This window comes from Meriones unguiculatus, chromosome 5 (assembly GCF_030254825.1).
Source record: "Meriones unguiculatus strain TT.TT164.6M chromosome 5, Bangor_MerUng_6.1, whole genome shotgun sequence".
NCBI lineage: Eukaryota > Metazoa > Chordata > Mammalia > Rodentia > Muridae > Meriones > Meriones unguiculatus.
In genome coordinates this window covers 109,109,065-109,135,477 of record NC_083353.1, presented here as the reverse complement: position 1 = coordinate 109,135,477, position 26,413 = coordinate 109,109,065, and the positions used below count along the sequence as shown (strand labels likewise).

The 26,413-nt window shown below is 43.2% G+C and overlaps 1 protein-coding gene across 1 annotated transcript; it reads left to right on the top strand.

Annotated features, from left to right (window-relative positions):
* Positions 1–552: 552 nt before the first annotated feature.
* Positions 553–20,306, top strand: Znf25 (zinc finger protein 25). The gene is made up of 6 exons (XM_021663041.2): positions 553–694; positions 2,415–2,494; positions 13,698–13,824; positions 14,085–14,177; positions 16,637–16,700; positions 17,114–20,306. The coding sequence occupies exons 2-6, from the start codon at positions 2,480–2,482 to the stop codon at positions 18,177–18,179; spliced, it is 1,365 nt and encodes a 454-aa protein (XP_021518716.1). The 5' UTR covers positions 553–694; positions 2,415–2,479; the 3' UTR covers positions 18,180–20,306.
* Positions 20,307–26,413: the final 6,107 nt, after the last annotated feature.

Genomic DNA, 26,413 nt, shown 5'->3' with positions numbered 1-26,413 from the left:
CTTTATCGACAGGGACATACACAAGTTGTTTCTGTTAATTTCTCACGTTTCGTGTTATCATTTACATAGTTTTAAAAGCCAGCAACCGGTGACATCTTTGGATGTCCAACTCACTTGGCTCCAAGCACTTACGCTTACAACCTCAGACAGCCTTCTGCCTTCCTCCCTAGGGGGCCCATGGCTAGCTCGACCGTCCCCTTAAAGACCAGGCCCGCGGGAAAGCGGCGCAGCGCTCATCCGTGAGGCCCTCAGCCACCGACTTCCTAACTCAACCCAAGATGGAGCTGCCGCAGAGGCTTCTGGAGAGCGTAGTCGGCCGCGGAGGGTCGTCTGGCGCATGGGCAGAGTTGGTCGCCGGGGAAGTTTTTGTCCTTCGCCAGGATGGGGCCCAGTGCAGGGGGGGTGGGGGGACCCTGAGCGCCCCGGCATCCCGGCATCTCGGAGCCTGGGGCCCTCCGATTGCACCGGGCGAGCGCGGCATCCCTTGGGGCGGCGGTGGGCGTGGTGGAGGGTGTGGCCGGGTGGCGGTGGGCGGGGCGGAGGAGGAGAGAGGAGGGCAGGGGAGGCCGGCCTGAGCCACCGCCTGCGTGACGTGGCGTCCACTCGCCCAGGGTGCCCACTACGTCTGCATCCGCCCGCTTCTCAGCCTTCTGCAGCGGAGGACGCGGGATCCCCCGACGCCGCTGTCACCCAGGTGAGGCTCGCCCTGGGCGCCCGGGGCTCGCAGGCGTACAGAGCGCGGAGGAAGCTGCGAGGCGAGATGCTTCCTCCACTACCAGGGCCCGGTCCATGCTTTCCTCTGGCCCCTCAGCCCGGTTCCCAGGGAGCATTTGGTTTACCCAGTACCTGCGGCGGCCTTAATCCTCTATTGTCTCACTCTGCTGCCTTTCCCGCTGCAGCCCTGGCTGCGGGTCCTCTCCGCGCGCCTGGCGCCCGAGAACAAAGCGGTGAAGCACGTTTGACCAGACCCGGGCTCTTCGATTTCTAAAAATCCTTGATTCTCCTCTTGATCCCTTGGTGTGAGATTTTAATTGAAGCTCTCTCCTCGTATCCCTCACCCAGCCTTTGTTAGACTGCCGAACCGTTACTTGGAAGCACAGCACTACTTTTAAAAATAACTTCTAGTGTTAAAGCTTACTGAGACGCTGAGATTCGTATACACCCTCCAAGGGAACAGAAATGAGACGGACTGGGTGGTTGGGGGTGGGAGGTGGGGGTTCTGGCCGTTTAGCTCCTGACTAGTTTGGAGCTGTTGAGCCTCCCGCCTCAGCCTCCACAATGCTGGATTTACAGGTGTGAGCCACCATGTTTAGCAGAGACAGATGTTTTTCGTTTACATTCTCGGCTTTGAAGGCGATTTTCTAAACCTGAGGATTGGCCCATTTGTATACATTAGGCATTTTGTGAGCACCCGGTTGGCTGGGTTTGAGCATTTGGTTTCTTTAACTCTATACATAATGTGCCTGTTTAGAAAATATGGTACTGAAACTGTTGTCTCACTAATTAATAACCTGTTTTTTGTTTTTGTTTTTGAAACAAGGTCTCACTATGTAGTACAAGCTTGCCTACCTCTCGCTCTGTAGCTTAAGATGTCCTTGATCTTGCTGCTATCCTCCTGCCTCAGCCTTTACAGTGCTGAGGCTAAAGGTGTGCATCACCACATCTGGCTTCAAATTGGTATTTTTGAAGGGTAGATTTTTTTCCAAAACTAGATTTGGGAGCCACGTCAACGTTCATTAAGATGTAATAACATTTCACCCCGGAGTCAACCTGTTTTGAGACGATTGTCAATTACAGAGATCTAGATTTGCTGTGTGTCTGTGTCAAGATTTGGCTGAAGGCTGCATGGTTTCACGACTATCCAATTCCTTTCATTTTAAAGCTAACGGTATAGAAACTAAGTTTTTATGCTAGTAGCAGCCGCAGCAACAGAAACAGAAACAAAATGTAGCATATGTAAGCGAGAAATGTATCAAATGTAAAGTTCCTGGAGAAGTGTTTCCTTTTCCTTTTTTGCTTTGAGAAAATGTAATTTAGGGAGAAGAAATGTCTCCTGTTTGAAAGCTTTGAAACGACTTTCTAACTTTTGGGGTTGTAATATTAACAGAAAAACAGTGTTATCGCCAACATAAACACTTAAGGTTCCCTGCTTACATATGTTATAGCATCACCCCTTTGAAAGTGATCCATTATTTTGTGTTTAAGGGTTCATTTCTTTTGTGTTAGTCTCTAAGCAGACACAAACTTTTCAAACAGACAGTGGAAATGTTTCGATTTAGTAAAAGAAGAGTGTCTCATGCTCATTGAGGTTATGTGAGAAGTACCTGTAGATAGGCTGGTGTTACTTCATCATGGGTCAAAAGGGCAGCGTCTCAGTATATAGTCCTAAAATGTTGTATGGAAATTTCTCACAGGAGACCCGGAGCTGTGGCATATGACTTCTAAAGGGTAGAAGCCCCTTCTAAAAACACAGCGGAAAATGAACAAGTTCAAGGTGAGTAGCTTACTTTGTTTAACTCCGTGAGTGTACACGTACATTCAATAAGGTTTTTGGAAAGAGAATCTGTGGGGTTGGAGAGTTGACTCAGTAGCTATGAGCGGTTGTTGCTTTTACAGAGGACCCAGGTTTGATTCCCAGCATTCCCGTGGTGTCTCCAAACCATCCAGTAACTTAACCGTAAATCTTAAAAAAAAAAGGAAAACCTCTGTATTAAACTAGGAAACTGACTGCTTTAAGAGCATCTTCAGGGTTGGATAAAACAGTAGCTCTCAAAGTATGGTCTGAAGAGCGCCAGGTGCCCTCCAGACCCTTTCAATGGATTCTGTCCCATCAAAGGTCATATTATCAATGTGCAAATTGTATTTGTACTGATGGTACACAAGCCGTGATCGATCCGTGAGTGTCCTGCATGGCTTGAAACAATGAGCGTGATGGCAGGGAGCAGCTGAGGGAAGCCTGCACAGGCTGAGCAGCAGAAGCTGTGAGTTGTGTTTATGTATGAAATGGATTGTTGTAGGTTAGGGGTACATATTACCATGCAGTGTTTTCCTATGAGATGTATTTCAAAGGGAGTAAAGTTTTTTTTTCCTGTTTCCTTGCTGAGATTTCATCTCAGATACACTATTTGTGAAATATTTCTGTCACAGTAAAATCAGTCAGCATTCTGCTCTGAACTGAGACTGATTGTTTAGAGCTGTGGTTCTCAACCTTCTTCGTGTTGTGACCCTTTAGTAGAGATCCTTGTGTTGTGATGACCCTCCAACCATAAAATAATTTCCTTGGGCTGGAGAGATGGCTCTGAAGTTAAGAGCACTGGCTGCTCTTCCAAAGGTCCTGAGTTCAATTCCCAGCAACCAAATGGTGGCTCACAACCATCTATAATAAGGTTTGGTGCCCTCTTCTGACATGCAGGTGTTACATGTAGGCAAACCACTATATACTTAATAAAAATAAAAAATTAAAAAAAAATAATTTCCTTTGCTACTTTATAACTACAGTTTTGCTACTGTTATGGATCGTAATGTAAGTATTTCTGTTTTCTGATGGTGTTAGGCGACCCCTGTGAAAGGGTCATTTGATACTCTCCCAAGGGGTCATAGCCACTGCTTAGGACATAATATAACTTTGGTTCATATTTAACTTTCAACATAGGATGAAAGTAAAGAACTTGCAAAAAAAAATATGACAGTGACACCAAATTTATTATCATTGGATTTTTGCAAAGAGCTAAGTAAAAGACTTCTCATTTCCTTAAGCGTATTCTTAATGGAACAATAAAAACTATTACATTTGATAATTAAAAGGTAATGAGAACACACTTATAATATTGATAATGGCCCAGATTCCCTATCATATTTTACATTCACCTTCATTCTTCATGCTACTGTAAAAATTACTGATTTGTTAACCCTTGACCCTTAAGTGCACATCTTTTGAACATTTTCTGTGCTGACATGAGATGTTCATATGAGGCCCTTCTGCTAATCCTGACCTGTGACAATTGGAACCCTAGAACAAGTACTTGCGAGATTTATTTGTTTAGTTAGTTAGTTAGTTAGTTTTGTTTTGTTTTTTGATTTTTGTTTTTCTAGACAGGGTTTCTCTGTGTAACCCTGGCTGTCCTGAACTCACTTTGTAGACCAGGTTGGCCTCAAACTTACAGAGATCCACCTGCCTCTGCGTCTCCAAGTACTGGGATTACAGGTGTGTGCCACCATGCCCAGCTCACTTCAGTGATTTTTTATGCAAATAAATATATTGACAGTTTTTCATGGCATATCTTTTATGTTTGAAAGAACTGGCAGAAAAACTGTGGTTATTCAAAGAATTAACAAAGTTTCACTGTGTAGCACTGGCTGGCCTGGAACTCACAGAGCTCCTCCTGCCTCTGTCTCCAAAGTGCTGAGACTAAAGGCGTGTGCCACCACATGCCCAGCAACAAACTTTTTTTTTAATGAAGTAAGTCTGTCACTTCCAAGAAAAACAAACAAACAAAAACAAAAAACCTGTTACTATTTTTTTTTGCTAATATTAAAATTTGATTAATGTGAAAATTAGAACTTGGGAAATCTTATGATCTCCATAATGAACATGACAACTTCTTATATAAAAACGTTTCTGGTTAGGTCACTAATGATGCTAACAAATATGATTTTAAAGATAAATGTAAAATTCATCAGTATTTGACTTGTGTTTCTGATTATGTTCAGAGGTGTAGTCAAGCAAAGAAGTGAAAAACAGATTGTGTGTTTATCAGGGAACACTGTTCTCAAAGGTAATAATCGGGGGGACTCCTGAATTTAGTAAGAGGAAGCTAATTGGAAATCAAGAACGCCGTTGCAAAACCATAGCACTTCAGCCAGAAGAAATGAGAGATAATTCATTTTGGCACCAAATATGCATGACTGTGGCCTAGGAACGCAAACTCATGTGCCATGTCCCAATTTGTTAGCAGTTTCGTGAAGTTTTTGTAGTAACAGAAGAAAGTCATTAATCAAGGTGCCTTAAAAATGCATTCTTGAAAGCATCAGGTTGGCAGGTTAAGGTGAAGAAGGGAAATCTGCAACAGGCCTCAAATACTATCTGATGACTTTGTTGGTCTTTGTCTTGTACATTCCAAAAGGAGTTAACAAGGAGGGATGTTAGGTGAAACACAGAGGAGGGATATGAATGGCTATGAAGAAGGCTGAAGGTGGACAAAGGGCATTTGGCTTTGGACTTGTAATGTCCCAGGGCTCCATAGTTACAGATACAGTCAGTCAACTTTTTCACATCAGCACAGCCTTTTCCTGAGCTCTTCAGTTCTTAGTTCTCCCTGCCAGTTAAGCATCACCTTTTGTGTGTTGTGGAGGGCAGGTATTGTTTGATTTCCAAAATGGTAGAATGACTCTTTCCTAGGAAAGCAGGTCCTCAGTAGACAGGGATGCAATCTTCAAGAGAGAGAAATAGTGGTTAAAGGCAATCCCTGGATCAAATCCACTGTCCATCATGATCTCGATCTGACTGTTTTTTCCCCCCTCTCTGCCTCTCAGAACATTTACTAGGGACATAAAACAGGAATATTATACCTAAACTTAAAGTGATCGTGAACACAGTATGGCCATGTTAGGTTACAAATCCTTTAGCTGCTCCTCCCCCCCTAACCCCCAAGAAATCAAGACAGTCTATTCTTTACACAATGCACAAAAATATCTCCCCAACAAAAGGGAAATGGACTCAGAGTCCCACCCCTAGCCAAGGAAGTGTCTGCAATTGATACCCGCTGGGAGAGGGAAAATCAGTGTTCTCCAATAGAGTGTTACTAGGTATATCACCCACAGTCCAGGGTAGGCCCCACGTGAGTAGTTGGCCACCACAAAACTAACACCAAATCATGTTTTTTGCATGATTTTTTTTGGGGGGGGGTTGGTTTAGTATTTTTTTGTCATAATGATTTTCTTTCTTTTTTGTTTTGTTTTGTTTTCATTAGAGGAGGAGAGAGAGTGTGTGTATGTGTGTGAGAGAGAGACAGAGACAGACAGAGAGAAAGACAGACAGACACACAGAGAGAGAGAACAAACCTCAGGTTGGGTGGGTAAGGAGGTGAGAAGTATCCAGAAGTTAGAAGACCAGAAATAATATAACCAACATAGTACTATGTGATAAAAAATTTTTAATTAAAAAAGTCCAATGAAAAAGATAAACATTCTGAAATGATTTCAGGAGATGCCACAAGCATCATTGTGCTTTAAGGTTTCATGCACGTGTACGCTGCCTGTGGGATGTGTTCCCGTCCCTCTTTTCCTTCCCTTACGTTAGTCCTCTTTGTCGTCTGCGCAGTTTCACGTTTACCCTTGTGTCATACGTACGTGTGTGGTTTTATGTGTCTGTGTGATCCAGGGGCCTCAAAGGAGTGAAAACACACTGTCTGTCATTCTGAGAATGGCGTGACCTGGTGTGTCTGCTGTTTGGAAGTCACCATGACCTCCCTGCTCCTTGAGGCGGGAACCCCACTGCTTACAGCTGCCACGTTCTCTTTATCCATTCCTCTGTTCTTGGACACCTAGGTTAGTTCTACAACTTAGCTGTTACGAACAGTTCTCCATTGTGCCTTGATGTGCAAACATCTTCATGATGTGTTGATTTAGGTTTTAATTTCTTATTTTATAGTCAGAAAGGGAAAGGGGATTCCAGTGGGAATTGTAGCGTTACTTCTCACTAGTAAAATATGACTATTTAATATTTTTATAATACTGGCTAGCTATACTGTAGCATACCTTAAATGCCATTTAATCAAGAAATATGGGCCCTTAAGAGATGTGGGCATCATGAATGTTTTTGCCATTTGGTGCTGATTGTTCTTGGGAACCTGGATCTTTGGATATCCTTGCAAGAGTTGGAATTACTTTGAGAGAGAAGTCTCAGTATGTCAGAGAGCTTTTCCAACCCTTTAATTTGTTGTATAGCAACATTTAAATTTTTTTTAATCCTTTGAGAATTAATTCAATATGTTTTGATCATGTTCAGTCCCAAGTCCTCCCAGATCTGCCTCTACTTCCCTGTGCGCCCAACTTTGTATCTTCATTTAAAAAAAAAAATTAAATCCAACATACTTTGATATATGTCACCTTCCCCTGGAGCCAGTCTGCCTGCAAGGAGCCACATCCTTAGAAAATGTTCTTTCTGTGCTGGCAGCTATCAGTTGTCAGCTAAGGGTGGAGACTTCATCCACACACACACCCCCCACACACACACACACTCTCCTTTCCCATCTCCCTCCCCACCCCATGCTGGAATTTCATCTGGCATGAGCTCAAACTGGTCTTGCTGTCCTAACAGCTGTGAATTCCTTTGTGCAGCTGCCTCAAAATGCCATGTAATTGTGGTTTTTATCCACAGCCTCTGGCACTACAACGTCTCCACCGGTCCCTGAGTATTGGAAAGAATGGGTGTAATACACCTTTGCCAATTTAGCCTACTTGGCGCCTCCTGTTTGGGGTCTACTGCAGTCTCCTGTTCTCCACACCTGGCCCAGTTGTGGGTCTGTGTTAACCAATCGACCTCAGAAAGCAGCTGCTCTGATGAGGGCTGAGAGATGCCTTACTGCGCAGTGATTAAACACTTAGGGGGTAGTTTCTTACATTCATTTAGCAGAATAATCGCCGTTCGTTCTTCCCGAGGACCTAGCCAGCAGCTGTTTTTGGTTCGGTTAATAGTACCAGGAATGAGTTCTATGTTGTGAAGCAGGCCTTAGAGCTTATGGGTTGGTTTCTCCCCGTAACATTTGCGCTGCTATGTACCAGTTGGCGTATCTTGCCAGCAGAGTCAGTACTGGGGCTGAGTAAGATGGCTGGTGATTTTGCCTTGTGCATAGATCCTTCCAGCACTATGAAAGCTAGCCAGTAAGGGTGCAGCTTCCGGGTTGGTACCAGCTTGACTTCTCCATGTTGCGTGACATACATATATATAAACATAACAGCTCAAAAAGTCTGGTGCTCACGCTGGGGTCGGCTACCCAGAGGCTATTTAAGCTGTGGGCTGGCTTTCCCCAGGGTCAGAAGATTGTTCAAAGTTCCTGAATAAACTGCATTGAGAAGAAAAAAAAAATCCCTCTTTATGGGGCTATGAGCAAGAAAAAAAAAAAAAAAGTCTGGTGCTAAGATTTATATTTGATAGCTCAGTGTATCTAGGAGAGAAGTTGGACCCCATTACAGAATGACTCCATTTAAACTCATTTTATACATGATTTATATGTACATATTTTAGGAAGCTTCTATAGTAGTTTTACATGTTGCTTTTCTTTCTTTCTCTTTTTTTTCTTTTTCTTTCTTTCTTCCTTCCTTCTTTCTTTCTCTCTCTCTCTTTCTCCCTCCCTCTCTTTCTTTCTCTCTTCCTTTTTTCTTTCTTTCTTTCTCTCTCTTTCTCTCTTTACTCTTTCTTTCTCTCTCTCTTTCTCTCTTTCTCTCTTTTCTCTTTCTTTCTCTTTCTCTTTCTTTCTCTCTTTCTTTCTTTCTTTTCCAAGACAGTGTTTCTCTGTGTAGCCTTGGCTGCCCTGGACTCACTTTGTAGACCAGGTTGGCCTCAGACTCACAGAGATCCTCCAGCCTCTGCCTCCCAAAGTACTGGGATTACAAGCATGCATATTGTTTTTCAAAGGCTCTCTAGCCTGCCTTCCATTTCCCCATCCAACTTATATCTAATTGTTCCTGTTCCATTATTCTTCTTCATACCACTTGTGTTCTAGTCTCCTTTTCTTGAACCCCCCCCCCATGGCCTATACTAGTTTCTTGCTTTCTATGTAATTTAAACACGTATCTAAAGAGTTAAAGTTAACATGCACATATGAGAGAAACATGTGACATTTTTCTTCTTTTTCTTTTTTTTTTTTGGTGAGGGTTACTTTCAGCTCTATTTATTTGTCATCAAATGTCTTTCTTTGTTAACAGCTGAATAATATTCCATTGTGTATATGTACCACATTTTCACTTTCCGCTCATCACTTGATGGATATTGAGGCTGTTTCCATTTGCTGGCTCTTGTGAATACAACAGCAGTGAGCACGGATAAGCAAGTATCTCTGTAGTAAGATACAGAATCCTTTGGGTATGTGCCCAAGAATGACCTAGCTAGAACACATAATAGGTATGGTTTTAGCTTTTTGATGCACCTCCACACTGATTTCCAGAGTGGCTTCCTCGGTTTCCACTCCAACTGCGAGTGAATAAGCCTTCCCTTTTCCACATACCCATTCTAGTATTTGTTTCTTTGATCTTAGCCATTTTATCTAGGACAAGATGAAATCTCAAAGTACTTTTAATTTGTTTTTTGTTTTTTTTTTTGTACTTTTAATTTTTTTTTTGTACTTTTAATTTGTGTTTCCCTGATGGCTAAGGATGATGAACATTTAAAAAAACAAAAAAAGGTATTTCTCAGCCATTTGAATTTTATCTTTTAAGAATTCTTTGTTCTGTGCCTCCTTTCAAAAATTGGGTTGTTTGTTTTCTTGGTAATTAGGATTTTTTTTTTTTTAGTTCTTTGTATATTCTTTACACTAACTGTCTGTCAGATGGAGGCTTCCTCTTTGCTTGGATGGTGTTATTCTTTGCTGTACAAAAGCTTTTTAGTTTCTTGTAGCTCCATTTGTCATTTGTTAGTCTTAAAGTTTGGGCTACCAGAGTCCTGTGCCTCTAAGTTGAGGCATACTCCATACTTTCTCTTTAATGAGACTTAGGTCTTATGTTGGGGTCCTTGGTCCATTTGGAGTTGAGTTTGTGCAAGGTGAGAGATAAGGATATAGTTTTCATTCTTTTCTGTGTGGCCATCCGGTTTCTGTTAGTTATAGCACCATCTGTGCTTTCTCTCTAGGGTGGTGTTTGAAGGGCGATACTGAGAGCAGACATCTTTGTTTTTCCCCCTTTACCTTAAGGGGAAAGAATTCAGTCATTCACTGACTGTAACAGTGGGTGTAGATCATGTAGAAACACCTTTGATCAAATTAAGGAATTCCCTCACGTGGCAGCTTGCTGTCACCACAGCAAATGCCCTGTCAGCTTACAAGGAGAAATGGATTGTTTTGGCTTATGGCTTCAGAGGTTCCAGTCTATGACCAGTCGGCTCCACCATGCCTAAAAGGGGACCAGGGTTCCATGGTGCTCTTTAGTGGCACACACTCAGTGACATGAATCTAACTAGACCCTCAACAGATCCTGTCAGGTTCCTGATGAGCCTTTAACCACGTGGACTTTTGAAGGACGCTTATAAGTCAAACATGGTGCCTTCTTCCCCAAGTTTGTACCATTGACATTTTTCATAATGGACAGACCTTTGGAGATGAGGGTGTCCCTTTCCTTTTTTCAGTTTGTGGTGACAGGTAATGAGTTACGCCGACACTAGAATGCTGAGCCAGGGTTGCCGTGCCAGGACACTGTCAGCTTTATAGATTCTGTATTCAGCCTGCTCAGATTCTTTAGTGAATTCTATGTTGCTTGTTTTTAAATTTTTAAGAAGTATCAGGTTTCATGTGGTCATTTTGGAACAAAAATTGTTAGGTTGATTCCCCTCTTCCCTGTTCTCCCCCCATCCGCGTGACCTCCCCACTTTGCACCCCTCCTCATGGCTCCCTTTCTGCTTTCAGGTTGTGTATGTCCTTTCTAAACACTTTCTCTCCATCCCTTCGTCTCTTTTTTAGCTTTGGGGTCTACACCTGCACTCATCTCACGTACAGATGTGTAAGCTGTGAGCTAATGTGTTAAGCCTGTAATAACACACACACACACACACACCACACTGGCCAAAACAAACTTGAAGAGGAAAGGGTTTATTTGGCTTACACCTCTATGCCACAATCCGGCATTGAGGGAAGTCAGCACAGGAGCTCAAGCAGGAACCTGGAGGAAGATCGGAACAGAGGTCGCAGAAGAACACAGCTTACTGGCCCATTCTTTCTTGCCTGCTCAGTTTGCTTTCTTATATACCCTAGGACCACCCTCCCAGGGATTTTTAGAAATATATAACTTGCTTTGCTAACAGAAGAACTGGCTTTTGAACCAACGCTTGAGCAATATTCTCAGCCTCCATCATAATGAAATCAACTCTTACTGTGATTCGGTCAGGAAGAAAACAAATTCCTAGACCCAGGAAGATATCTTAGTTGGCAAAGCATTAGCCAGGCCAACTATGAGGATGTGAATTTGATCCTGTGTAAGAAGCTGGGTATGTTAACAACTTTTCTGTTGCTATGATAAAACAGCATGACCAAAAGAAACCATGGGAGAGTTTATTTTGGCTTATGGTTCCAGAGGAGTAAGAGTCCATCACAGCAGGGAGTCCATCACAGCGGGGAGGTGTATCAATAAACGGCATCCACGGTGGCAGAAGCAGGAGGCTGGCAGTCCGCACTGTCGGACACAAGCATGCAGCAGAGAGTGAACTGGGAGTAGATGAGGCTGTATGACCCCAGAGCCCGCCCCTCATTCCATGCTTCCTTCGGGAGTACGGCAACACCAAAAGCTCCCCAAGGTGGGAGCCAAGTTCAGGGAAGCTCAGGTCCAAGTGAGAGATCCTACCTCAAAAACCAAACCAAAGCAAAAACCCAAAGCCAAACACGTAGACACATGCGTACACGGACTTTCATGGACACACAGACCTGCATGTAATCTCTCTCAGAAGAAGTCACTGAGCAGTCATGTGATACTAACATGACAACAAAGCACAAGGCAAGGGTGCTTACTCTTCAACTGATGGGAACGATCCCCAAACAAAGACAGGGAAATCTTGATATAATTCTTTCACATAAAATAATTGTGATAGGAAAGAACCTCAAAAAAACAGAAACTAGAGCTTATGGTAAAAATGGAAAAATAAGTGGATTAACTCAGGGGAAAAATAACAGAACAGAAAATGACCAAGATTTAAAAAAAAAAAAAAGATTAGAATACAACACACCCAAGGGAGCAGAGTCATGAAAGAAATGACAATGCATGATGCAATGCATGATAGGAGACAAGTGACAAGAACCAAGTCACCCCAAGCAAAGTGACAAGGATGCATCAGAGTCAGAAAAGCAGGTGAATAAAGTGGAGTCCCTAAGCAACAGCACCACACAGCCAAAGAGACTATGATTTCAGAAATCAGCAGATAACTCAGTCTATGTACTCTAAAGGCCCCCTTTGTGCCTCAGAGAGGTAACTGCCAGTCTTACTTAAAAGTTAGGGAGAGTCCTCTAGTTTACAAGGGAAATGTCCAACTCACCTGGTAATAAGAGATAAATAAAAGAGGCTTAATTTCTTTGTTGTTAGTAGTTCTCAATTCCATGTGCAATTTTATTAGCATTTATGAGAAAACACAGTACAGGTTGGTTAGGTAAAGTCCCAGCAACCACCGGGAGGAGATGGGGAACACCAGGTCTTAGGTCAGGTGTAGAACAAATAGCATATTTAGAAAGGAAGAGTGGAAGCAGGCTAGTGAATTGAGGAAAGAACCCCCAAACTAAAGGGACACCCTTCCTAATTTCAGTAAACAAACACATAAAGCAGAAATAGTAGGACATGTTTTCAAGAAATCAAGGAAACTGAAAACCTAAGAATGCATGTGCAGCGAGGCACGGTGACGTGCCCAGGAGACGGGAGCAGGGGAACTCTGTGTTTCATGCCAGGCTGCTGTATATAAATGTAATCCTTCTTGTACCTTCCCCGTTTCCCACCCCCAAAGAAGAATGCATGTGCACCAAATTGTTTCTTAAATGAAATACTACAATTTAGATCTCGTGGAGTATAAATACAGCAAGTTTAACAGGGAATTTTATAGACTTAATGTGTTTCTTTCAACAAAATGAAAGAAACTGCAGTTGGGCCTGGTGACGTCCGTTTGTAATCCCTTTATCCAAAAGTTTGAAACGGGAGGATGACAAACATGAGGCCGTTTAGAACGATCCTGTCTCAACCAATTAGAAAAAAAAAGTCATGAAAACTCTAGCTCCTACCAAACCACGTAGGCGCTACAGGACCTGTTCTCATTTTCCTCCCAGGGGTTTATTCCGTCTAACTGATTTAAAAAGTGGGACTGTGCAGATGGCTCAGTCAGGAGAGTGTGTCTGTGCAAGCTTGAGAGCCTGAGCCTGGATCTCCAGCACCCATGTAAAAAGCTGCGTGTAGCTGGATGTAATTCAGGGCTGGGGAGGCAGAGACGCGAGGATCTCTTTCTTTGCATTCTGTTGTCCGCCTTCGTGAATTAAGTAACTCAGCCCTATGAGCTGTTTTCATTCTGCATCATTCCCATTTTCCTAAAGTTGCTGTTCCCCATTTGTCCACCCCACTGCCAAACGTGAACTTATTTCTAGCTTATATTAGATGGTTTGACCACATAATAATATATAACAGCTTTCCCACAATGCAAATAACTGTTACCATCTGAACTCCTTGTGTCTTGAACAAACTTCTGCCAGAGCATCTGCTACACATACTGTCATTAAAATGTTATATCTTTTCTTCCTTGTCAAAAGATAAGTCTCTTGACAAAATGTGCAATTGCTTTATTATAGCTGGCCAGAGTGAATATCACGAGGCTACTCCGAGCTAGTTTCATGTGTTAGCTTTTTCTTTTTTTCTCTTTTGTCCTGGGGTTAAACTCAGGGCCTTGCAAATGCTCTGCTGTTGGTCTGGCTCCCAACCTCGCAGCCTTCCTGAAGTCGCTTCAAACTGAATTGAAATTGTCGTTTCAGGGACCCGTGACATTAAGGGACGTTACCATTGAATTCAGCAAGGCAGAATGGAAGCTACTGACCCCTGCTCAGAAGTCTCTGTACAAAGATGTAATGTTGGAGAACTACCGTCACCTGGTCTCCGTGGGTGAGAAAAATTTCCTCGTATGTAACGCCCAGTAGTTTCCATTTCTGCTCCCATTTGCTGGAACTCTACACAGGTCTATATAAACTCTATAAAGGTCTCCATAAAGGCAAGTGACCCAAAGTTAATCTGTTTGGGAATACCAGAAAAAAACATGTGTGTTCTCACCTCTTCATTTAAAGAATACATTTTTGAAGCACACGTGGGATTGCACCTCTCTTCCAAGGGATTTATGTCATTTCCTTTCTCTTTATCATTACTAGGTTATCGTGTGGTTAAGCCAAGTGTGATCTCCAAGTTGAAGAAAGGAAAAGAGCAGGAGCCGTGGATATTAGAATTTCTACATCGCAACCGTGGTAAGGGAAAAACCATGTTGCATGTGGGCCTTTGAAATACCTGTGGAGAATGCCTTTTAAAACAGGAGTCATCCTGAATTCCCTGTAGTTTCAGAAATGATTGAAGATGCTCTCTTCCTGGGTTTAAATCCTAAATCACACCAATTTTTCTTCTCTCCACCTAAACCCCTGTTTTGTTACACATTCTTAAACCAGGTTTACCTCTCTGTCCTCTGTGGAAAATAGGATTCCTATGCTATCTTGCCTCAGATTCCTATCTTTTGTTTTCAAGTTTCCAATTATCCCGTACTAATGGAGCATGCGACCACAAACCTTAAAAATATTTTCACATGCTGTCTCTCATCTTTTTCCTATTAACAACAAAATACCTGTTACTCTTCACATCAATTTTAACTTCCTGTTAAGCTTTGAATTCTGATTCTAAATCATTGTGTTGCTTGTAGTCATATTATTTTAATAGACCCGACATTTCTGTCTGGGTTTGTTCTTAGCATGAAGCGCCTCATGTCATTTGTAGTGCTATGACCAGGGGTCTCCTGCCTCATCCCTCTGACTTGTGTGTAATGCTTGATATACACTGCTTGTTCGTTAGATATTTGTTGAAAGAATGAATGTTTAATAACAAGAGATACTGCCTGCCTTCTGCTTTATTATAAACCCTTCAAGGGCTACCCCCTCTTAAAACTACATAATGCATTTTCACGTTGAAAACTGACTTCTTCAATATCATTATCCTACCTGTTGTCATATTTTGTTTTCTTACTCCTCTTTTTCTTAGAGTTACAAAAACCTGAGACTGGACCTCAGGTTGACCTTCCACACATCTCCCTTTGTTCTCTGTGGAATAATTTTTAGAGAGCTGTAGTAAGTTGGAAGAAGAGATACAGCAGCTAAAATGTGAAAACAGAACTCATGACTTGTGTTGAACCATGGGTAAATAGTGCTTTAGAAATACAGGATGTGATGGTCAGGGTAACATCAGGATTGGAAATCTCTGGTGTGACAACTAGGAAATTATTCCACTCTATAGATAGCTTTTTCCCTGATTGTGTGTGTGTCTGTCCTTCCTTTCGAGTGTATGTGTTCCTAGACGCTCATGTTCAGGTGAAAATTCAATGGAAAGGAAATGCCTAAACCACAGGGATGTTCCTCTACCCATGAGGAAATTGATGTTCTGAGACATTCACCTGCTATCGACACTGCTCTGGACAGATGAAGAGGTTGATGAGCTTGTGCTCTGCTAACTAGTAACCCTAGTCCATCTGCACTTTGATTTGTGGTTTCAGTTAGCCATGGTCGACCACAGTCAAAGACAGTAGATGGAAAATTCCGGAAGTCTGCAGTTCATAAAACTTAAACCACCTGCTGTTCCGACCCTGTGGTGTAATCTTGCGCTGTTCTTCACTAACAGAAATAATCTTTTTCTCTGCTATGGCCCCACTATATGTGCTGCTTGCATTACTTAGTGGCCATCTTGGTTTTCAGATCAATTGTTGAAAGGCCGTGGTTCCCATGCTCAAGTAATTCTTATTTTACTTATCAACAGTCGCAAAGCATAGGAGTAGCGATCCTGGAAATTCAGCTATGCCAAAATGAAACCTTAAGGCACTTCTTTTTACTAACGGGGAAGGAAGTATCATAGGGAATTATGCATAGGGAAAAACATTGGATAGTGCAGGCCTATCCGTGGCTTCAGGCCTCCACTAGGGAACTGTTAAACGGTAATCTATGTTTGTAGGTGGGAAGACCTGTATGTGAATCCATTAGTTCCTTCATCCCGGTGCTCTTGAGTATGGCTATAAACAGCTACCTCAAATTCTGCCTTCACGTCCCTGCAGTGAGGGACTCTAAGCCTGAACTGCAAACCGAATAAGGCCTGTCCTTTTAAAGCTCTTTGAAGCCAGCGTTTGGTACTTTCTGGATTCTTCTTTCTTCACGCTTCCCCACCCCCTTTCTTTTTCCCTTTTAAGCCCCTAACACTAAATAGGAGAGAAAGAAGGGTAGAGAGTGAAGTTATCGTTAGACTACTCCCTGCTCGTGAGAGGCATTGAGCTCCTAACCAGAAAAAATAGTGGGCAACTGTGTTCAGGAAATGGGGGTGTGCATACATGTGGACGTGGGGATGGGGAACAAGGGGAGTGAATGCATGAATGCCTGTGGCTCAGCTAGCTTTCCCTGTTGTTTCACAGTTCAAGTCCTGAACCCAGGCAGCAGTGCCTCTCGCTTTTAGGCTACTTGTCCAGACATCCACTAACATACTCGAGACACACCCACGGGGTTGACAGATCTAGATGATCCCTACTTAAGAGTCTCTAGATTAACAGAGAAAACAAATGGTATAGAGGAAAACTTCATTTGAGAGTACTTCTGTCAAGACAGCCTTGCCTGAAGACTAAGACTCAATTGTTAATCACGATGGTTTGTAATAAAAGAAAATGAAAATCTTGATTTCTTTGCAGACAAGCAGCGGAATGTTCGTGACCCCAAAGCCAAACCCCAGGAACCCCAGGCTGGAACCTCAAGGCAAGTTTAATAATATGTAATATGTAGAATAGAAGCTTTGGGAAGAAGAATGGTCTTGTTTGAAATGCTTTAGGTGGACAATTGTTAGTGAATATGAAATGAGGAATGCCTTCCTGAGGGGCTAGATGTGGGATCAAGAGAGTCAGACTTCGTGTTTTTTTTTTTTCTTTCTTCTGAACTGTGCACTAACGGAGGCTTCATTACAAAAAGCACAGTCTAGCCATTAAGAAACCCTGAGACAGGAATTCAGTAGGAGCCTCATTCTGCCCAGTGTGGATCAGTGTTCACAGGGGAGAAGCCCTGTGAACCTGACAAACAGGATTACCAAAGTCACCGTCAGAGTTATCCAGAGAAAGCACAACATCGAAAAAGCTCTGAAAGTCCTACTAACGGATTTGGAACTTTCTCTCTAGGAAAGGAGAACTCACAAAACGCCGGAAAACCCCCGCCCAGCACGAAAGCTACGACTGTAGCGAGTGTGGAAAGTCCTTCTGCAAGAAGTCGGCCCTCACGGCGCACCAGGAGACACACACCAAGAAGTCCTATGAGTGCGAGAAATGCGGGCAGTCTTTCTATAAGAGCGAGGACCTCACGGTCCACCAGAAAGTCCACACCAGAAAGAAGACCTACCCGTGTAAAGAGTGCAACAAAATCTTCTACCACCTGTCCTCTCTCACTAGACATTTGAGAATCCACGCAGGGGAGAAACCCTATGAATGTAGCCAGTGTGATAAGTCTTTCTACCAGAAGCCACACCTCACGGAGCATCAGAAAACACACACGGGGGAGAAGCCCTTTGAGTGTAAGGAGTGCGGGAAGTTCTTCTACGTGAAGGCCTATCTCCTGGTGCACCAGAAGACACACACGGGGGAGAAGCCTTTCCAGTGCAAGGAGTGCAAAAAGTTCTTTTCTCAAAAGTCACACCTCACAGTCCACCAGAGAACGCACACGGGGGAGAAGCCCTACAAGTGCAAGGAGTGCGGGAAGCTCTTCTCTAGGAACTCACACCTCAAAACGCACCAGAGAACTCACACGGGGGAGAAGCCTTACAAATGCAAGGAGTGTGGCAACCGCTTCTACCAGAAGTCAGCCCTCACCGTGCACCAGCGAACGCACACGGGGGAGAAGCCCTTCGAGTGCAGCAAGTGCGGGAAGACCTTCTACTACAAGTCCGACCTCACCAAGCACGAGAGGAAGCACACCGGGGAGAAGCCCTACGCGTGCGCCGAGTGTGGCAAGTGCTTCTCCGTCAACTCAGTGCTCCGATTACACGAGAGGACGCACACGGGGGAGAAGCCCTACGAGTGCGAGGTGTGTGGGAAGTCCTTCTCTCAGAAGTCGCACTTCGTCATCCACGAGCGGAAGCACACGGGGGAGAAGCCCTACAAGTGCCAGGAGTGCGGGGAAACCTACATCCAGAAGTCACAGCTCACGGCGCATCAGAAGACACACGCCAAGAAAGGGAAAGCCAGCAAGTAGGGCGGGTCCAGGAACGCGTGTTTTCTGCTCTGGTCCACACAGGAGGAAAACCTTCCAAGTAGTGAGGAAAAACTGTCAGCCATGTTTTTCTGGGTTTTGTTTTTTTGTTTGTTTTTGCTTTTTCTGTATAGAAACATCAGCAAATGCACAGAAAGAAATTTTGCGATGTCATTAGGGAGAACTTTATAGTATGGTTGACTTTCATAAGTGTCAGGTGGCAGAAACTGTGAACACTGTAAAACATGAAGGAAACCGTTTCTTTCAGAAGTTACCGTGTAGATGCCATATAGAAATAACTCCGGGCAGAACTCCAGTAATTAAGCGAATTTCCAGAAGCTTCCATCATAGCGCGGCACATAGCACACCACCCATTCAGTCCACCGTGAGGAATTCTCATGCGTGTCTCTTCACAGTTGGACTCATCTTAAAAATATGAGAGAAATAGCACATAGATGCAGCAGGCACAGAAGCCTTGTCAAGAACGCACCCATCACTGAATGTTACTCATATTAATACTTTAATCATACCTACATAGGTATTTGAAATATCTTCACACTATTAATCATGTTGCCAGGGTCCAAGGTTGTTTTTTTACTTCCTAGAGAAACAAACCAACCAACCCAAACCAGAAACCAATAAATATCCCATATATCAAAGCTATTGAAAGAGCAACAATAAGAAAAGAAACATCATTAAACAAAGAAGTCTTTTAATAGGCAGGATGTAGGTGTGCGTGTTTGTGTGTATCTACAAAACACATTTCTAAATGTGTGGTTTGCACCTGGAACCCACTGTGGTTGTTCCTGAGCGCAGCAGCTGTAATTGACAGTGATTCTCACTGGCAGGATTGTTACTGTAGCTGTGTTGGTGTATACTTTAAATGCATAAACCGTCTTTTCACCTCTCTCCTTGTGCTTACAAATGGGGTCAGCCACTGTTCCTAAATGGACCCCTCAAAAGAAACAATGTTTTTGTAATTTTTTCGGCTGTACTGTGAGCGGCTGGACTCTGGGTCGGGGATGCCTTTGAGCAGCCGCTGCCCCTGCGGCAGCAGTATTCACTTTTCTTGTTGCAGATGTGCAGCAGTGGTGTCTGTGTTTGTGTTGCGTATGAAAAACACCTCATGGTTTTTCCTTCCTGTTCTTGGTAGCAGAGGCAACGTGGCCACTGGCTGAAAGTGAGACTTTTGGCCCCCCACTTCCTTGACCCAGATCCCAGCATGCCATGGGACTCCACTGTGCCTAAGCTTCTTTCTCCGTGACAGTAATGATAGAAACATCCTAAAATTACCTTGAGGTTGAAATATGTTCCTATTTTAAAACTCTTAGAACAGTGTGTGTGAAACATAAGAACTCAGCGTTAGGTATTACTTCCGTTAATTTTCATTCCCTGACTCACACAGTGAAAAGGTTGGGAACAGTATTTATCTCCCACCTTGTTGCTGTTAGTGCCTTGACTTTATTTGGCTGTGTATCTCCCCGTGGTGGCTCGGGAGCAGATCCTGAGTAGGCAAGGCCTGGGGTTGGTGCCCTGTAGTCCGTCGGCCAGATCCATAGCCCATTTTTTTATAGCCTGTAAGCTGAGATTAGTTTTATATTACTTAATTATTGCAAAAGTTAAGTATTTTGTGAGACATGAAGGTTGTAGGAAACAAAACTTCAGTGTCTACAAACGGAGCAGTTTGAGAACACTAATACAAACCCGTTCATTTGCGTTCTGCCGGTGGCTGCCTTGGCGCTGCGCTGGCAGAGGGAAGAGCAGACCACGCGGCCAGTAGAGCCTAAGACTGTGATGACTCAGCACTTTACCACATGGGTTTCTGTTACTCCGAGCTGCCCACACTGCAGCCAGTCCTGAGCCCACTCTTACAGATGTTCTGTTTGCCAAACATGGTACAGCAGTGTGTGTGGGGGGGTGACTTCTGTGAAGTATGTTTGTTTTGTGCATTGTATTTCTATGTGGAAAGAGCCTAGGCTTAGAAGTGTTTTTCCCAAAGAAATGTGTTGTTGCTGTTTTTTTTTTTTTTTTTTTTACTTAATGGTTACAACGTCAAAACAAATCTCCTGATGAAATGTAACGCGTATGTGAAAGAAACATTGCCTCAATTAAATGGAATTGAATTTTCAATTGCTCTTTCCCCGTGATGTCTGGTTATTTTCTTCCAAGTCAGTGACTAATTTTTCTTGTGTCATTTATAATTTTCTGTCTCATAGTAACATGCCGTCTCTATTATTAGTGCGTGTTTGTGTGTGTGTGTATGTATGTGGGGGACGGGCACAGGGGCACAGGCATGTCCTGGCTCCATGTGGAGATGATTGCTTCCAGATGTCTGCTCTCTGCGTCCTTCCACTGTGGTTCTGGAGATCACAGTCGGCCATCAGGCTCGCGTGCAGCAAATGCCTTTAGATGCTGAGCCATCTCACCAGCCCCCAATCTGTGCAATGTTTAACTAATATAATGTAAGCACAAAACATAATGCCTGACTCTGGTTATATGAACTATAAAAATGTTCCTGTATTTCACACGGATGATCCTTGACCTAGAGTGTTTTGAGTTGGCACAGTGCCCATTGGACAGTAACCATCCTTCAAATGTTAAAGCTTTAGCTCTTCCCAGGTAAATGATGAGAATGTGATATTCTTCCTCCCCTTCAAACCAGACACTTTCTCAGGCATTGTCTCAAGCCATAAATGAGTAGCCATAAAACCAGATCAAAGACAAGTGTAAAGATGTGGACAATGATTCATCAGGTATACTTTAGCCAGAGCCACACTAGCCTGTGACAGCGCCATGCTTCCGAAAGCCTGGCCTAGCTTTCTTTCATTCTGACCCGGCTTTGGAAATTAACAGATTGGCTAAAGCCTTGGTCTAGTGTTATGGTTTTTTTTTTACACTAAAACTCAACCATTCTCTCAACACTGTTGTTTAAAAAAAACAAAACAAAAAAACCACCCATCCTCTATTCCCACACACTTTGTGTCGTTTGAGCTTTGTTAGCAATTTACAAATACACTTGTTAGTGTGATGGTCAAAGACTCAGTGCCCCTCTGTTTCTAAGAGGGCGAGTCCTATCCTTCAATCTGACCTGGCCTGTGAGTGCTTGGCTCAGGGGAATGAAGTCTACCCGCCAGGGCTGCCCTTCTAGAAACTTCAGCAACCTCCACTATCCTTGCTCTTGGTGTTTTGTCACAGCAATCAAAAACTAAGGCAGCTTGCCTCCTAAAAACTTTCAAACAACGTGCTAGAGAGATGGCTCCGTGTTTAAGAGCACTTGTTGCTCTTCCACAGGACCAGGATTCAGTTCCCTGAATTCACATGGTGGATCACGGCTGTCTGTAACTCTGGTTCCAGGAGACCCGCTGTCCTCTTCTGACCTCTGCAGACACCAAGCACACTCATGGGGCACAGACATACATGCAGGGAAAACACATACACATAAAATAAATCTAATAAAAAAATTCAAACTGGGCATGGTGGTAGACTCCTTGAATCCCAGCACTTAGGAGGCAGAGGCAGGCGGACCTCTGAGTTCCAGGCCAGTCTGGTTTACAAAGCAGGATAGCTAGATAGCTATGGCTCTGTTAGAGAAACCCTGTCTCAAAAAAAAAAAAAAAAAAAAAAAGCAACCTAAACAAACAAACAAAAAATTCAAACAAGCAGAGTGTGGTGCCTACATAGCAAATTCCAGGCCAGCCAGATCTACTCAGTGTCTTAAAAAAAGAACTCTGCCTTCAAGCCTACTTTTATCTCTGCTCCTATTCTCCCCCTTTCCTTCATTTCTGCATACCAGGTGCTACTAGCTTGAAATTCCAAACCTAATCGAATTCTCTCTCAGAATCTGATCTGGCAGATGAGCCTCCTCCCTATCAAATTCTCTCAAGGTTTCTCCTCTTTCTCTATGTTGTACCCCCTTTTCTTTTAGCCCACCTAATCACTTATCCTTGGCCCCAAAGCACCCCTCTAAAACATATCTCTTATTCTCATCTTTCCTCTCTTTCTGGCCCTCCAATCTTCCTACTGCTGCCTTCTTTCTCTCCCTCATCCTTTACCTAATCCCTCTTCCTCAACCCCAAAGGCCACCCCAGGACCTTATCCTTCACCCCTGCCCTTGCCTGTAATGCTCCTCTTGTACAGGTGCCTTATCCCACCAGCAAGCTTGTCCATGACCTCCATTTTGTGTGTGCACTACTGGAACCATTCCAAAGTTCCATCTTCCCTTCATTGACCACTTGGATCCTAATGACCACACATACTTTGCCTGTATAACCCTAGCAAGCCTAGCTCTGCCTCCCAATCAACTGATCAGAATTACGCACTCTGCATCCATCCTTCCAAAAGTCACATTTAATGAAATGTCCACACCCTACCTTAATATATCTCTCTGGTCCAAAGTAAATCATTAGGTTTCAGATCTCATTCTTACCACAGGTATCAGAGTTAGGGGAGGGTCTTATGGATTGTATTTTTACTGCCCAGGGACTAGTCATAGAACTCACAACGAACTGCATTAACCTACAGACTTTTGATAATACAGGAACATAAAATTGTCACATAATAGCTATAATCTAGAACTGTTGGACTCTAGATTTGCCGCCCACTGCTCAAATGGTAGGTATGCTAAAGTAAAAACGTGTTGCCTTTCGTCTTAGCATTTTGTTGCTGTGAAGAGACTCTGTGACCAAAGCAACTCCTGTAAAGGAAAACATTTAACTGGGGCTGGCCTGTAGTTTTAGAGGTGTAGCCCATTTCCATCATGGCAGGAAGCATGGGAGCATGCAGCAGACATGGTGCTGGAGAAGGAGCTGAGGGTTCTACATCTTGATCTGCAGGCAGCCAGGAGGAGACTGTGTTCCACACTGGGCGAACTTGAGCATAGCAGACCTCAAAGCCTATAGTGACAAACAAGGCCACGCCTACTCCGACAAGGCCACACCTCCTCATAGTGCCACTCTCCACAGGCCAAGCATTCAAACACATGAGCCTATGGGGGCCATTCCTATTCAAACCACCACAGCTTATATCAACAAATCTTCACAACCACAATAAAATCTCTGAAACATCAAGCAGGCCAGTGATTTTTTTGAGAACAAGGAACAGAAAGAGGACTTATATTCATCATGAGGTTTGAAGTAACTGGCTGATCATATATTGCCCAAGTTACTTTCCTTTCAGGGACTATTTACATTCATCTTTCTGTTTCTTCCATTTGATCTATGCCTTTTTTGGGAGAAGGGTTGGTTGTTTTTTCAAGACAGGGTTTCTCTGTGAAGCTTTGGATGTCCAGAAATTCTGTTGACCAGGCTGGCTTCAAACTCACAAAGATCTGCCTGCCTCTGCCTCTCAAGTGCTAACATTAAAGGTATACAACACCATTTTTAACCTACATGTCAAGTTCATTTCTTCTGCTGTTCAACAGTTCCATCTCCAGATGATGCTTTGCAAGTCTTTCAATCATCAAAACCTCCAGTTCTTGCCGGGCGTGGTAATCCCCGAACCCTGGGATTGCAGAGGCAGGAAATCTCTGTGAATTTGAGACCAGCCTGGTCTACAAAGTGAGTCCAGGACAGACAAAGCTACAAAGAGAAACCCTGACTCAAAAAAACCAATCCAAACCAAAAAAAGTTCCAGTTCTTTTAAAACTTCTTGGACCAGGAATGTAGATCTTCTATAAAGGCTCCCCATGAGTATGATTCTATTTTCGTGGCACTCCATGAAGCACCTGCCATAGCAAAAACAACAACAACAAATATTGGTAAGGTCTGCTCAGCAACCATGTTAATCTCACAGAAGCTGCCAGAGAGCAGAGCTCACCAGCTCTCTGAGAGTAGGTCTGTTGCTGCCAAGGGTAGAAGGGTACCGCTGAGAAATTAGAAAGGGATGAGGCCCTTGTCTGGGAATTTCCACGGTGGTTCAGAGAGTGTCCCCCAGAAGAAAACAGGGGTTTGTCTCTGGATAAACCATGAAAGTGAGCTTACGTACGTATTTGTGGCTAGTCAAGATTAACCTCATTCCAGCAAGGCACTTTGAACTAACGCAGCCACTCAGTCATGTTAAACTGAACTGCTTTCTTGCCTCCTATGAATTGAAACTCTCCTGGTCAATGTGATTGCAAAGACACCCACAACCAACCACCAAGGTCATGGGTGAGGTCTTACTGACATGAGAAAGTGTTTCCAGAAAAACCCTGGAAAAGCTTTTAGTCATTGCACATCCAGAAATATTTCACTGTTGCCAAATATTTTATGATTTCCCTAAGTTCTACGGAACCACACAGACACACAGAGATTTCTAACGTGGTTTGGTAAACACACATTTTTTACCTCTATCTGCTGAGAAGTTTAGATATACTTATACCCCAGAAGTGAGCACAGTAACAGAGCTAAGACATCAAAGTCTCTAATAATAGGTATTATTTCCCAGGGTCCTCAAGAAATGGCTGGTTCTAGGGCCAAGTAGTGGAAATTCAGGTTGCGCCTGTACCATCTTGTCGTATCAGAAAGTCAGGAAATGCTTTTCGAGAGTGATAGGAATATATTAGAAGTTTCTGAGAGCTCCCAATGTCCAACGTTTGAATACTGAGGATCAGAATAATATACTATTGTTAGATCGTATTAAGAAATAAAAAGTGTAAGAAGGAAAGGCCCTGACCTAAAACACTGAATAACAACAACATGATCCAAATGATGATCCAAAATGATGGTTGGTATATTTTAAAAAGCCAAATTCAGAATCTACGTTAAAACCATATTGCATTAATTTGGAATTCTGGGAAAGGTAAAACCACCATACGTAGAACAAATCAACCTAAGGGGGGGGGTTGGGTAAGGGGGAAGTAGATAGAATAATAATAACTGAGAACAAAATAAACACTAATATCCTTACTAATGTAAGTAACATTGGATAAACAAATGGGAGCAAGGAAATATTTCCTCTCAAATATATCAGGGCTGGAAGACTAAGACAGGATTGAGAAATGATTATGAACTGGCAGGGACTAAGAAGACTTGTTCCTGGAGCAAAAAAAGAAAAAAAAGTGGGAAAGAGGAAATTTGAATAAATCCTGTAGTTTAGTTCTTTTCCTGTTAAATGTTCCTCAGAGACACCATCCGCTAACATGAGCTAAATGTGAGGGAAAGCTAACTTAATCTGTTTTTATTTCTTTATTTTTTAAGACTTGAGTCTCGTATAGCCCAGGTGAGCCTTGAACTAGCTGTGTATCTGAAAATGACTTAACTCTTGCTCTTCCTGGAGACTGGAAGTCTGGCTCAGCGGGGACAGCTATCCTTTTGACGCTGTTTAGCACTAGGCTGGTGGCTTGTCTCTCTCCTTAATCCAGAGAATCCCCACGTGGACGCTAGATGTCCTTTCCGTTTAGATTACTTCCCAGGGTTTTAGATAAATTTGCTTCACATTCGTAAATTATCTGATTTAATTAACATATTCCATAATGTCCCCCTCACATCTCCTCTACTGTTTCCATATCTAGTTTCCCTTCTCCCTCAGCCTTTTCTTCCCCATATGCTCCTACCTATCCATATAAATAAATACGCAGATGCATATAACCTGCCGGGTCCCCTCCAGTGTCGCCTGCGTGTATATGTTTCTGGAGCTGACCCCTTGGTATCAGTCGTGGGGCTCATCTCTGGGGCAAGACTAATTTTTGCTCTCTCAGCAGCTGTTAATCGCCCGTAACTCTTCATCTCGGGATGACAGGGAAACAACTATGCCTAAGTCTTAAAAACCTAGCCAACAGCACACGGCCGATGAGGTCTTAGATCTTATAGAACACGCTACAGCCGCTTTCCTAAATCAGTGTAATTCCTAACTGCATTCCAAACATTCCAAACTCTTATCAGTATACCCACAGGTAAGTATGGATCTCATCCATTGTCAAAGAAGCTTTTTTTTTTTTTTTTTTTTTTTTTGCACTTAAAGGTTCAGGCAACATTGCAGAAGACCTGGCGGAGATTTTAAAAGCCAGAGGACCTGAAGTCTGATACGAAATTGTGCAAGGACGGGGAAGCCACGCCCATGAAATCTCAACAACAGGACCAAGTCCTGGACAATTCCAACACCGGTTGACATTCCAACATAAATTTAAGCACGTCTTTCCTTCGTTTTGAGCGTAGGGAATATACTGATTTGATTCCCTAACTTCCAGGGTACTGACAGAATGCTGCCTCTCCATAGGAGTAATAAAGATTCAAAAACTGGTGTAACCAGAAAGCCCCATC

Coding starts and splice junctions, on each gene's coding strand:
- Znf25 (XM_021663041.2), top strand. Junction 13,825..14,084: donor CCGTCACCTGGTCTCCGTGG/GTGAGAAAAATT, acceptor TATCATTACTAG/GTTATCGTGTGGTTAAGCCA. Junction 16,701..17,113: donor CCCCAGGCTGGAACCTCAAG/GCAAGTTTAATA, acceptor CTTTCTCTCTAG/GAAAGGAGAACTCACAAAAC.